Genomic DNA, 14,707 nt, shown 5'->3' on the forward strand with positions numbered 1-14,707 from the left:
CTTAGTTCTCTTGTGCCTTGTTTAATTCATATTAACTCAACTGCACCTGCTTTGTCTCAGTCATCTGCATTTGACTCGTCTCCCCTGAGACACGGGCACATTGTATTCTGTACAAGCTAGGCAAGTAGAAGTGTAGTTCACTTTAGAAAACTCAGACCGTTAATAACCTCAGACTGTTAGAAAAAGAAAAAGAAAATCTACAACGTCTTTGTGATCTGCTCTGGTAAGTCTTTATCCTCTTTTCATTTGAAATTAACTCATAAATAAACTATTATGGGGCATCTATTGCATTACACGCACATTGTGTGTTACTGTAATCCAGTGGTGTCCTCTAGGTTTTTTCGGAGGGATACGATAATCATTCTCCTGCACGACATTTGTGTGGTCGTGGAGATACGCTAGCACATTTTCAATGGATGAAACGGTTAGTAGAGGGCGACGTTTGGCTACGAAGATTTTCTGCAGGTCACACGTATATAGCGTAACACGATAGAACGCACCACTGCTGTAATCCCAGGAATATTTTGTTTCCAATTTAATTTTAATCCATTTGAGTTATATTCAGGTAATTCAAGAGTGGCCTACTTGTTTTAGTTGGTAAATTATAGCTGCTGCACAGCAGGAAAAATAGCAAGTCAAAGGCCCAATGCCTGAATAGTTGTTTGTTTACATGTTTATAACATGTTACTTGTAACATGTTTATTAAGAGCTTAAATGTACAACCTTAGACACCAAGGGCAAGGCTCTATCTCCTGAGAGTGCTGCCCTAATATGAACGTGAGTGAGATAAGTCTGATGTGTTGCATGTAATGGTGGATTTCAAAGTATTCATTTATCTAAACATTTTGACAAATGTACTTTGTACTTCATCTAGACAGCATAGATGATGTCATATTTGCATACTTTGGATACTTGAAGATATAGGAGTTTTTTCTTGTGGGGGTAGCCCTGGTCCAGAGCGTTAGCGAGTTCTCTCTAACGCCCTGCCAGGCACTCGGCTCTGCTCATAGACAGAGAATTCCACTGCCCTGCGAGGGCTCCAACTGCAATAAAATAAACAGGCTTCCCACCTCCGAGAATAGACTTTCAACAACACAAAACAGCCTTTGTTTCGGCGAGTAGCGAAGTGGTTTTGTTTATTTAACAGTAAACAAAACCTAATAGTAGTACTAATACTTACTACTATTACGTCTACAAATATTAACAATTGGAACTGTGCTCCTTGCTTTGCTTTGCTTTGCTTTGCTTTGCTTTGCTTTGCTTTGCTTTTGCTAGTTTAGTTTAGTTTAGTTTAGTTTAGTTTTAATATTTCAATTCAAGACTGAATTCAAAACATGGCAGGCTAGTAAGCAAGGCTGCTGCATCTAATCAAATTACTAGGTGTGCCCAGAGCTATGCGGGTGAATACACATAGACGGTAGTCAACCTAAATCTAACACATATTTGATTAGCAGCAGCTGTGTTGCTTAAATCACAGTTTGCTTAAGGTCAGCCCTGTAGCTGTGTTGCTTAAATCACTGTGTATAAGGTCAGCCTTATGCAGCCGGCCATCTTTTTTTTCATGTTGCTCTGCTGTAGTTTTTAAACTGAACCAGAAAACAAACTACTAAATAAAACTAGTGTGTCATACCCCTCTAAGCATTATGTAGCAGTGTATTATCCTTATGTCTCCTCTCTGTTTGTTGTAGTATCTCTACTATAGTGACCATCATGGTGTCAATGAAGGAGCCAGTATGTCTGATAAAGACTGACAGCGATGGTAAACTGTGTATCGACCCCATTGCCCTGTCGATCCTAGAGCAGATTGACCAACACGTGGTCGTGGTGGCAGTAGTGGGCCTGTACCGTACCGGGAAATCCTACCTCATGAACAAGCTGGCCGGGAAGAGAAAAGGTGAGCATGTTCACTATATAGACAAATGTACACTAATGATGTGTGTTCCAAAGTCCACAAAATGGAACCTTATAGCTCAGGTGATTACTAATGCTTGCTTTGGAGTATTCATTTTAGTTTATAGTTAGTGTGGTTAGTTACTGTATTTGTACTCATGTAGTGGGAGGTATATGTCTATTGAGAATGAGCTATTGCACCAACAAGAAAAAAGGAATGTGGATATAATAGGACTATTATACACTATGCAAGCAGCCAATTAACGTATGGTTTTCATTACACAAATGATCACAACAGGTATTACAGATAATGATTAATTCTCAAAAAAGAACAATAGGTTACACAGCATTACAGGCAGATAAATGTGAACATGACGTCCACGGTCCTGCACAGATTATTGAGTAATTTCAAAATTGCAATTGCAACAGCAAACAAAGTCAAATAATGTTCAAACATGTGCAACCAAAAGCCCACATCCTCCTCCATCGATTGTGCTATATCTACTACAGCATGAGACAACGGGCTTGCTCTTGACAATTTTTATAGTAGTAGTTGTTAGTAGTAGTAGTAGTAGTAACAGCAGTAGTAGTATTAGCTTAATTGCTTTTAGTTAGCTTTTTTCTATTTGTGTTGTATTTCTTGATGTGAAATGAGGTGAGATTAACCTTATAAACCACCATTGGGGTTTTCAATCTCAACCTGCACAATCTGCTTTTGTCCTGTATTAAATGTCATGTTGAGTGATTGAGTGACACACTGAATGGGATGTGCGTGTTTGTGATTTGGCAAAGATTAACAGGTCACATAGGGACTATAAGTCTCAACCCAGGGAATAATGATCTGTGATTATCATCAGTTTTGATATAAAATGGAGAAAGTTAACAAATATAATAGATTCAAACTCTTAATGTATGTTAAAGGTGAATTTATTTCATTAAGCATCTACTATATTTAAGACCACGGCCATTTCAGCCTAACTGAATGTTCCGGCCTTTGAATTTTCTCCTAGATTGACACAATTTGGTACACATGATCTCTTGTGTCATGTGATAATTACAAATCAAACAGCTTGTCAATATTGTTTTGCTATCATTGGCTTCCTAACATTGTGGCATCTATTTTACAAAAAATAATAATAATCATGAATCAAGAATACATTGTCCAACTGACCCTGCACTCTTTTTAGGCTTTTTAGCTATTTTTGGTGAAAAGACAGTAGAGGGGGAAAAACGAATGGACCAAGTACAGACCCAACTCAGATTGAGTTGACTAGAGGGTTTAAGTGGTTAATTCATTCCTTCAATGATATATTTCAACAGCCAGATCACCTGACAGACACGGCCAAGAGAAACAGAGGACATTTTATTTCACTTCTATGTGACCCATACCTTGTTTACTAAAGAACTCAAAAAGCCTGTAGTGCAGGGATGTCAAACATACGGCCCGCGGGCCGGATCAGGCCCGCTAACTAGTTTAATCCGGCCTGCGAGATGATTTTGCAAAGCAAAATTAGTTTTTTCTTTAAATAATGTATTTCTGTTTTTTTTTTTGTGCCAATTTTTTTTTTATTGTTTTTTGGCCAAGTCTACACCTGCAACCACACGTAACTTCCACTTTCCTCTTCTTCTTCCTCGTCTTTGTATTGGTATTGTTTGTGTTGGAGCGCCTCAGTGCGGCTGCAGAGTTCATGTGCAACCTCTTCCAGAGAGAGATAGAGACACTAGAAACTCTGCTGGAGACACAAAACAAACTGTGTAGACTTGCCCCTTTGAAATAAAATGTATTTTGGCAAAAAAAAAAAAAAAGTTCTTAACGGTTATCGATTAATTAATCGGTAAGGCCTAACGGTAAACGGTTAATAAAATGTCTCCATTTGGCCATCCCTATTTGTGAAGTTTACATTTTCAGAATGTGCTTGTACTAACTAAGACTAAGTAAAGTAAACAAAGAAAACTATCTGAAGTTGTTGTTATTGTTATTATTAGTTATTATGCCATGATTTTACCGGTCCGGCGGTCCGGCCCTCTGGCCCTCCTCCATGTGGCCCCTGAGCTAAAATGAGTTTGCCATCCCTGCTGTAGTGGTACACTGTTACCAGTATTACCCTCATCAATCTGTCTGTCTGTCTGTCTGTCTGTCTGCCTGTCATTGTATGAATACTTGTGCTCAGTAGGCTTCACATCAGGGTGTGGGAACAGGTTTTTTTCCTCGGCCTCATGCATGCATGACAGTGTTTCATTCTTAAAGACAAAGCAATGATGTTGATTGAAAGTCATCTGTGGATTGTTTGCTATTTAGTTTGAGGTGTGGACGACCTGTATTAAATGTCATGTTGAGTGATTGAGCGACACACTGAATGGGATGTTCGTGTTTGTGATTTGGCAAAGATTAACAGGTCACATAGGGACCCTAAGTCTCAACCCAGGGAATAATGATCTGTGATTATCATCAGTTTTGATATAAAATGGAGAAAGATAACAAATATAATAGATTCAAACTCTAAATGTATGTTAAAGGTGAATTTAGTTCATTAAGCATCTACTATATTTAAGACCACGGCCATTTCAACCTAACTGAATGTTCCGGCCTTTCAATTTTCTCCTAGATTGACACAATTTGGTACACATGATCTCTTGTGTCATGTGATAATTACAAATCAAACAGCTTGTCAATATTGTTTTGCTATCATTGGCTTCCTAACATTATGGCATCTATTTTACAAAAAAATTAAATAAGCAAATAATCATGAATCAGAATACAGTGTCCAACTGACCCTGCACTCTTTTTAGGCTTTTCGGCTATTTTTGGTGAAAAGACAGTAGAGGGGAAAAAACGAGTGGACCAAGTACAGACCCAACTCAGATTGAGTTGACTAGAGGGTTTAAGTGGTTAATTCATTCCTTCAATAATATATTTGAACAGCCAGATCACCTGACAGACACGGCCAAGAGAAACAGAGGACATTTTATTTCACTTCTATGTGACCCATACCTTGTTTACTAAAGAACTCAAAAAGCCTGTAGTGGTACACTGTTACCAGTATTACCCTCATCAATCTGTCTGTCTGTCTGTCTGTCTGTCTGTCTGTCTGTCTGTCTGTCTGTCTGTCTGTCTGTCTGTCTGTCTGTCTGTCATTGTATGAATACTTGTGCTCAGTGGTAGGCTTCACATCAGGGTGTGGGAACAGGTTTGTACATTAATTATAATAATGATCTTTCCTCAGCCTCATGCATGCATGACAGTGTTTCATACTTAAAGACAAAGCAATGATGTTGACTGAAAGTCATCTGTGGATTGTTTGCTATTTAGTTTGAGGTGTGGACGACCTGTATTAAATGTCATGTTGAGTGATTGAGCGACACAGTGAATGGGATGTGCGTATTTGTGATTTGGCAAAGATTAACAGGTCACATAGGGACTCTAATGTACATTATCTGTCGTGTCTTGTGATAAATACAAATCAAACAGCTTTTCAATAGCGTTTTGCTATAATTGGCTTCCAAACTTCATGAGCTGGGTCTATTTTACAAGAATCATATTGAATCAAGAACACATTGTGCAACTGACCCAAATTTAAATACGCTGTGTAGCCTACATTCTCTTACACCCCATGATTTATCTATAAACTTGTCATAGCCTGAAGATCACAGGTCTGATACTAAACATAACCAAGTGCTTTTTTGTTTAGTTTTTTTTGTTTGTTTGTCATAATATTCTTGAGCAAAGCACTGAACTTCACTCCACTCATACACTTTAAGTCACTCTAGATACATTGGCATTTGTCCAACTAATATTACTTTGTTGTCATCAGCAGTAGTAGGCCTAATCTGTGCCATCATTTTGTTTGTTTATTTATTTATATATTGTATGTATGATTGTTTTTCCAAGGAAGATTGTTTGATTCAAGGTCTTTAACATTAAAACCCTGTTTCAGATTCACACAGACATCAGTTGTATGGGTAATACTTTGGAATAGCTATCCCTTATAACTAGTTCATAGATCATTCACAAATGTTAATAGTTGGCTTAGTATTTATAATATAAACTATGAAAAAAGTATTTAATGTATGCTCATCTATTAAATATCAAATATGTATAAGTGATAGTTAAAAACCATGACCAAACATTTAAGTCATTTATAACTACATAATAGTGAACGGGCAACTGCCCGCCTTGCCCATCGCTGGCTACGCTTCTGGTACATACTCCTGACCAATAGTTGGGTTATTTCCAGAAGTTCCGTGACCGCGGAGAGGTTTTTTTCAGTGGATTTGTCATCTATGAAGGTTAAATAACAAATTGAGCTCCCATGCCCCTCCCAAAAATGTGGGCAAAACGTTTTATAGCCCCATATGCAAATTAGATGGGCTAATATATATTTTTAAATCACTTAACTCCAAATAAATTCTTTAAGTAACAAATTGAGCTCCCATGCCCCTCGCAAAAATGTGGGCAAAAATCCTTACAGCCCCATATGAAAATTGGACGGGTTAAAATGTTTTTTTAAATCACTTAACTCCAAATAAATTGATAGAGAAGAATTCTGGTACCTCTAGGCTTAAGAACATACTACAAATCTAGAAAAATTCTGGAAAGATGTCATTTTGAAGATGGCGTCCAAGTTGGCTGCCAGGAGCTTAAATGGCTACAATGACTATAACCTAGAAAGGTGGTTTTGGTGTCTAACTCTAGGTTTTAGGGCTCAAGGAATGTGACTGAATCAGTGGAAATACAATCAGTTATTTTTTTTATTGCCACATACGTCTTTCACTATAGGAAAAGCCATCAAATATCAAGTTGAAAAAAGATAATTTCATTTCCCCCCCCCCTGCTGTTACAGATGCTGCCCGGTAATTTTTGACCTGAAGACAACACAAGTGTTAATGTTTCCTATCATGCTGAAACCGACAGGTAAAATGGTTGTTAGCTGTCATTATACAAAAAAAAATGAATTCCCAGCTACCTGTTGAGGCTATCTACAACACCAGTGATGTCTTGCAAGGCGGCTGTAGTTGTACTGCGAATGGCTGACAGCCATTAAAAATGTTTCAACCACTTGTTCTCTTCCCTCGAGGTAGGATTTCATCCAGATGTGTTATCAAAACCAATCGCCTTCAGCTTATTCAGTAGAATAGAATGATGTACAGTGTCAAACGCCTTTTGGAGGTCCACCATGACGATGCTGCAGTAATTGCCCGAGTCTACCTCGCGTTTGATGTAGTCGGTCAAGTACAGTAGGCATGTGTCAGTGGAGTGGGATGTTCTGAAACCAGAGTGTAATTCAAACTGCAGTTGGTACAGCTATCTCAACACATGTCGAGATAGCTGTAGATCTGTTCGTGAATTAATCTCTCTCTGAGGAATTTGGTGGGGATGTTGTCATAGCCAATGGCTGAAGGGTGATGAGCTTCTTCTTTTTTTAGCACATCTTCAGTTTTGACTGGTTTAAATGAGAATGGGTCTTTTTGAACCCCTAGGTTTTCACAGTGAGTATGGATATGATCTATATAGAGCAGGGGTTCTCAAACTTTTTTATACCACAACCCGATATTATGAGGGAAATTTCCCTCATAGCGCCGGTCACGTGGTTCCTGTAACTCGAAATAGTGACAAACACTCATAGACTCCAGTCCATAAACTTCCTGTTCAGGGCTTTGTCACTATTCGCCAATAGAAGGCTACCTATGTAGAGCTGGCCTGATGAAGTGAACGGAGCTGGCGTAACCCTCTAATAAATGGCTCTGGTCGCGACCAGAGCTGCGACCTACCGTTTCTTGACCAAAAAAATCTTCTTCTTTTGGTTGCCAATTGACAACCCCAAAGTGGGGTCCCGGGAAGGTGCCATTGCACCTTCCCGGGACCCCACTTTGGGGTCGCGGGAAGGTGCCATTGGGGTTGCGCATTGGCAACCAAAAGAAGAAGATGTGTGCAGTTGCACATTACTGTTTTTTGCAGAGTAGCTTTTGTTTCTGAGTTTGATAGCATTCAGGATTTCTATGCATCCATGCATCAGTAGGTTCAGTATGGGCTTTGACCCTTACCGCTTTTATTGGTGCTCTGCTATCAAGAACAGACACAAATGCAGCTTTAAAAGAAGACCAGGCGTCCTCAGCCGATGCACACTTTAAACATTGGACCAGTCCATTTTCTCCTGGGCTGTTGTTAGAGCTTCATTAGAGTAGTGTTTCATTCTTCTGCATATGATTGTGTTAACTTCAGTTTTATGAATTTTACGAGTGCAGAAAATTATATTGAGATCACTTAAGGTCACTAGGTCTATGATGGTGTGAGTAGTAGGGCATACCCTTGTATACTGAGTTATCAGCTGGGTAAGGCTATGTAGGCTACAAAACTTGTGTGTCTTTACAAAGAATGTTCGTGTTGTAATTGTGGGATCGCTAAAGCGATCACACTAATGTTATCTTCACTATTTAATATTATATACCATATTCCGCCCGTTTTTTGGACCCTAACTAGTCCTTCATACTTTTAGCTACAAACTCCGTTCCAACTCTTCAACGTTCAGCCTACTCAGGACATGTCGGCTACCATTTGAATTTTTGAAATAATTTGTACTTTTAGAGATATTTCACTTTTTACTGCTAAAAAAAATCCCATTCATTTCAATGGGGACATTCATACTTTTAGCTAGAAACTCCGTTCCAACTCTATAACGTTCAGCCTACTTAGGACATATTGGCTACCATTTGAATTTTTGAAATAATTTGTACTTTTAGAGATATTTCACTTTTTACTGCTAAAAAAATCCCATTCATTTCAATGGGGAAATCCTATCTAGCTACAGTGGAGCCTAGCAACTGCTTATTAGACCCTATCAACACCATATTAGACCATAGCAACCACCTATCACACCCTAGCAACCACCGTTTTACCCTAGCAACCACCTGTTTTACCATAGTAACCGCATATTAGACCATATAGACTGCATATTAGACCTTAGCAACCCCCTATTGGACCCTAGCAACCGCTTATTAGACCCTAGCAACCACCTGTTTTACCCTAGCAACCACCTGTTTTACCCTAGCAACCACCAATTAGACCCTAGCAACCACCTAGAAAACTACATTTTACACTATTCAACACCGACAAAACCTTTAGAACCGTAGACCTTTCAAACCTTTAGAACCTTTCAAACCTTTTGAACCTTTAGAACCTTTAGAACCTTTAAAACCTTTAAAACCTTTAAAACCTTTAAAACCTTTCAGACCTTTCAGACCTTTCAAACCTTTCAAACCTTTCAAACCTTTCAAACCTTTAGAACCTTTCAAACCTTTGGAACCTCTTAAACCTTTAGAACCTTTCAAACCTTTAGAACCTTTCGAACCTTTCAAACCTTTAGAACCTTTCAAACCTGTATAACCTTTCAAACCTATAGAACCTTTAGAACCTTTCAAACCTTTAGAACCTTTAGAACCTTTCAAACCTTTAGAACCTTTAGAACCTTTCAAACCATTCAAACCATTCAAACTTTTAGAACTTTAAACCTTTCAAACCTTTAACACTACTAACAATATCAATACTCAATACCATCAACATTCTTAGCGATCCCACACTGTTTCTTCAGGAACAGTACTTTCTAGTCTCCAATTAAAAGCTGCCTATGCCTGTCACATACTCCTCAATTAAGTCACTTACATTTGTATCGAGGCAATAATTACTTGGAAATAAAATGTGTATTTTATTTTGACAGAGGCAATACAATTTTACAGTTTTATGTTGTGTTCACACCGAACAATGAATCAGCTTTTATTTTCAATGTTATCTCTATGCAAATCAGCTTTTTACATTTTTTGATGAGCTTTTAAAAGCGTAAATAGAAAAGCGTGCTTTTTTCTCCCCAGACCTCATCCTTGAAGCTGCTTTTTTTTGCCTTTTGAGCAGTCAATTCTAGCCAATCAGAGCACAGCATGATCTGAGTAGGCGGGGACTAGCTCATTCAGCCAAAAAGAAAGTAAAATCTTGTCTCGGAGCAGACATGGAGATGGGGTGTCCGAAAGAAAAATATATTTTTTTAAATAACGGCTGTACAGTATATGTAATATTAATGGTGATTTGGCAAGAACGTGGCATATTTATGGTCTGAAATAAAAGGATATGTGACCAACAAGTCGTGAAAGCAGTTAAAACTGGTTATGTTCCGTGAGGCCCCTCTCTCCACCAGCTCATCCCGGGGAGAGGAGAGCCGGCTGGGGGCGGACTGTCACACGGTCCGCCGTGGTCCCCCTTGCCCGGTTCTCACCGGGCGGAGCTGGGTAGATGAACGCCGGAGGCCGAAGTGGACTGCACACACCCACACAAAACGAATATTAAAGTTACTACATACTGTCATAAATTTATAATAACCTTTATCACCGAGACACCTACAAATCACAACAGATCACTCTGACCTGCTCTGCTCTGCTCTCGGTGAGCAAGTGGAGATCTCCCCGCCGCAGCATGGAGACTTGAGTGACAGGTACTTGGACACGCCCAGTTTGATCAAAAAACGCTAATTCAAATGGATTTCTGCTATTTTTTATGTCCAGCTTCACGTCGGTGTGAACACAGCATTAGTACAGAGAATCGAACTGATGAGCTGCAGTTTATAATTATTGCTATTTGCCCTTTACAGACTCTGAATCTATATAGACAGTGTAGTTGAATTATAATTTTATATAATTGTGTTTGTACTCCATCCACAAGGATTCCCCCTGGGATCCACCATCCAGTCCAAGACCAAGGGAGTCTGGATGTGGTGTGTGCCTCACCCCAAAAAGGCTGACCATACTCTGGTGTTGCTGGATACAGAGGGACTGGGAGACGTAGAGAAGGTAAGATGTTCTTTTGTTTCACGTTCAAACCACATTACAATGAGTAATTATACAAATAATTAAAGGATTATTACCCTACAAGGGTTACTTTTGGATACTGCTCCATGCTGTTAAATTCTGAAGCACAATAATCGTAATAATTATCGAACAGATTGCATTTATAAATATACCTTCTATCTTTCTAAATGGAGCCTTGTCCTCCTGTATTGTTAAACCAAACACTTTTTGTGTGAGAGTTTCAGAGGAGAAGGGGAAAAAAAGAGATGTGTTTGTCTCTCACTCATATGAGTATGTATGAGTATAGTAATCTATATTGATCATGTATATTGTATGCATTTAGGCAGCAATGCAGTTTTATTTCTGTAAAGTTGTTAGATAATTTGTCATAAATGCATAATTTCTAGGTTTCGGCCCTACAACAAGAATATGTTTTCTGTCAATAAAAACTTCAATCTATCAATCAATATTTAGAGCTTTATAACTAATGTTATATTGATCATATATCCATCATATTTTGAAATATGTCCATCAGCTCAACACACAATAACTCCATTTGCCCCGAAACCTGCCTCAGACTGTGCTGAGCCGAGATTTAAAAGTCTCAATGGTGGGGGCCCTTTTAACATGGGGGGGAGCGCATTCCATAGTGTGGGGGCTATGGCAGCAAAGGCTCGGTCGCCTCTGGTCTTTAAGTTGGTCTTTACTGTGACCTCGAGGTTTAGCTGGCCGGCAGACCACAGTGACCTTGGGGGGGTATAGGCCTTTATGAGGTCAGAGAGGTACTGTGGTGCCAAGCCATTCAGGGATTTAAAAACAAACAATAGAATTTTAAAATCAATTCTGAAGCGAACAGGTAGCCAGTGGAGTGAGGCCAGCACGGGCGTAATGTGCTCACGCCTACTGGTTCCTGTCAGGAGGCGTGCCGCAGAGCTATAACTAGACCGTCAAAAGGCTGCCGTCCTTCATAATTAAACATGAGCAAGGTTTCAGATTTACCTTATCATTTTAAATATTTGGTCAACTGCTCAAAAGCAGGGGAAGTAAGGATGGAAATTACCATTAAACAAAAGGCCAAGAAAAGACACTTCAATGCAGAGGATTGTGACAATTTGGGGATAAGTCCAGAAGGCACCAGTGATTCACAATCACAAGGACTTGGAAGAGAGGTGACTCCTAAAAAAGACGACAAGGACATAGACTATTTAGAAAGAATGACAGCCCACAGACAGCCCACAGAGATAGAACACTATTCGAGAACACCCTCAAAGAAGCTGAAACCCGAAGGTCCTGACAAAAGGCAAAGTTCCAGTCCACAGAAATCGATCGACAATAAGGATGATGACAGTATCAGACTGTTAGCCACACCATTGAAGGATGAGGAGGAAATTGACTATTTAGAAGGGATGACAGAATCGAAATGTTACGAAATGTTTTTGGACGATGACGAATGGTGGTACGATGATAATTTAACACATCACATTTCGTAATGATGTGTCTTTTATTTTTTTATTTTTTTATGTTTTTAGTTTTTTGCTTTTTTGCTTTTTTGTTTCGTAATGATGTGTTTTTTATTTGTTAAACTAGATGTGAGGGCCCTCATATCTAGTTCTATTAATAGACACTGCGTACACACACTCACCCATGGTCCACGGTGAGGAAGTTGAACCCACAGGTTACTTGGTCTCGTAGAAAAACGAGTTTTATTTTAAAACTCAAAGTAATACAGGGTATGGCAATAAATAGTATAACATATGAAAGGAAAAGGTAACATTTCTGGTAAAACAGACAACAGACCCCAAAGCTCTATCTCCAAGTCCTCAATCTATAAGGTGCCCGGCACAGACAGAAAATATCCCCAGACAACTTATTCAACCAAGATACGGGCTTGCCTAGAATTCTTGATTGAATGTTAAATCTGGAAAATATCCATCCTTACCATGCCATGGGCTACCTAAGATAACGCGACCCAGCAATCGGTAATGAGCTGACAGAATTCTCTATTTATTTAACTAGATTATGGGCATGCCAAGATTCTAACCGAATACAGCAAAATTAAATATCGCTCCAAACAACAGTCTGGTCACCAAGACGATCTAAAAGGAGAGAGCCCAATAGAATATTGGGGGGGGGGGGGGGGGGGGGGATATGGGAGAAGCTCCGTACAAGGCTATGTCCCTTGCCCGATCGTAAGTCGGGGGAACATTCTGACACCTCATACGCACACCAGGCTCCTTTACCAACCAACCCCCCGAACAGAATTATACAGCAGTATTTATACAATTTGATTACATCCGACAAGCCTAATATGGCCTTGCTTCCCCAAAAGTCCCCTATTGTAGCTAACACCATAGCAACGGGTCATAACATACAGTATGTTGTCAGAAACAGCAAGTCATTGATACGAGGAAGTTATGGTGTAGGCCGTTCTGATGCAATCATGTCTGGCGGACCTCGGGCCCGCTCATCTTCATCATGGGGGAAGAGGATGTGGGTCAGATCCACACCCACGAAGACCCAATCTCCTCGACAGAACACATTTTAATTAGCGAACATGAACAAATATAAACACTAACAGCAGAGATGGGAAGTAACGAAGTACAAGTACTTTGTTACTTCAAATACTTTGTTACTGAACTTATGTAGTTTTTGACTACTTTTTACTTACTCGTTACATTTTAACACAAGTATCTGTACTTTTTATTCCTTACATTTTCAAAACAGGCTCGTTACTTTAGTTTTAAAGAATGACAACGATTAAAATAATATTAATAGACCAGGGAGATTATGGGCTCTATCTCTCGCTCGCTTTCTCTCTCCCACAAATACACCAGAGCCGTGTACGGCTCTGAAATACACACACTGTTAAGTTACACCTATTTCCTGCTAAAAATAACCAGTGTAAAATGTGGTGCATTTGGTGGTAAAGGGGAGACACTTTATTGTGAAGGGACGACCGCCGGAAGGAGAGTTATGTTACTGTGAAGTTGTTGAAGCTGCAGCTATAACTCTATGCGCTGCAGTTGGAATGGCAGGACTGATCGCCGGGTATTAACTCTTTGACTGCCGTCGACGCGTTTTCGAGTCAATTGCTAGTTGGTCCACTTGGCCGTCGACGCGTTAGATGCGTCGGCCGCGGGTCGCCGGTCGCGGGTCGCGACCGCGGGTCGCGGGTCGCCAGTCGCGGGTCGCGACCGACGGGTTGCGGGTCGCCTGTCGAGGCCGCCGGGACTCGAGGGATACGCCGGGAGGAGTACTGTCGGAGGCCGCGCGACGTGCGATTCGAATTCGGTGCCGATCGGATCCCGCATTAGCGATACGTGCCGTTTTGATTTGAGGAAATAGGCCCCTCCCACTAAAGAAATAGGCCCCTCCCATAAATGTAACGGGCCAATCGTATTGTCACGTCACTCCTAAGATCACTTACGTTTCATTTTGAAAGGATTGATCCCCCCCAAAATCATGTTTTTGCATCAAACGGTTACATTTTTTGGGCGTGGCCTATATAGGGAGTTGCGTCATGACCCAAGAAATCCAGGGGATTTTTCTACGACCCACGGTTGAAGAGTTATAGGCCAAAACGTAAAGTGGGCTATTATAGCGCCACCATGTGGCTGACTGGTGTAATTATTTTTTAAATAATTTGGCAATAAACTATGAACCTCCCCTCCAAGTGTCGTAGCTGTAGCCCTTAAAGTTTTTGAGAAAAAAATACTTGAATGGTTGTTTTTTTCATTTTCCCATTAAAGTGGATGGGGAAATGTAATGCACTAATAAATCAATATCAATTAAACTATGTAACCAATCTCTTAGCAAAGTACAAGCGCACGATTCCCGGTAAAGCCGGTCAATTTGACATATGGCACGAAATTGGGAAGAAAAAACTGTGGGAGAAATAGCGAATCCAAATAAAGTTTATCTATAATAAAGGACGAAAGAAACTAGACGCGTCGCAATTCTGGGAAATTGCAAAGTGTGGTTGCGCCGA

General features: G+C 39.9%; 1 protein-coding gene across 1 annotated transcript in view; it reads left to right on the forward strand.

Moving 5' to 3' along the window:
• LOC308077642 (guanylate-binding protein 1-like) overlaps positions 1-14,707 on the forward strand; it is a 34,735-nt gene continuing 20,028 nt past the window's right edge. Inside the window, exons 1-3 of the mRNA XM_080418457.1 lie at positions 1-223; positions 1,689-1,894; positions 10,595-10,722. Coding sequence (XP_080274583.1) covers positions 1,711-1,894; positions 10,595-10,722 — 312 coding nt within the window. The 5' untranslated portion in view covers positions 1-223; positions 1,689-1,710. The remainder of the gene's footprint in view (positions 224-1,688; positions 1,895-10,594; positions 10,723-14,707) is intronic.

Source organism: Gymnoscopelus braueri (genome assembly GCF_963280865.1).
Source record: "Gymnoscopelus braueri genome assembly, chromosome: 21".
Classification (NCBI taxonomy): Eukaryota; Metazoa; Chordata; class Actinopteri; order Myctophiformes; family Myctophidae; genus Gymnoscopelus; species Gymnoscopelus braueri.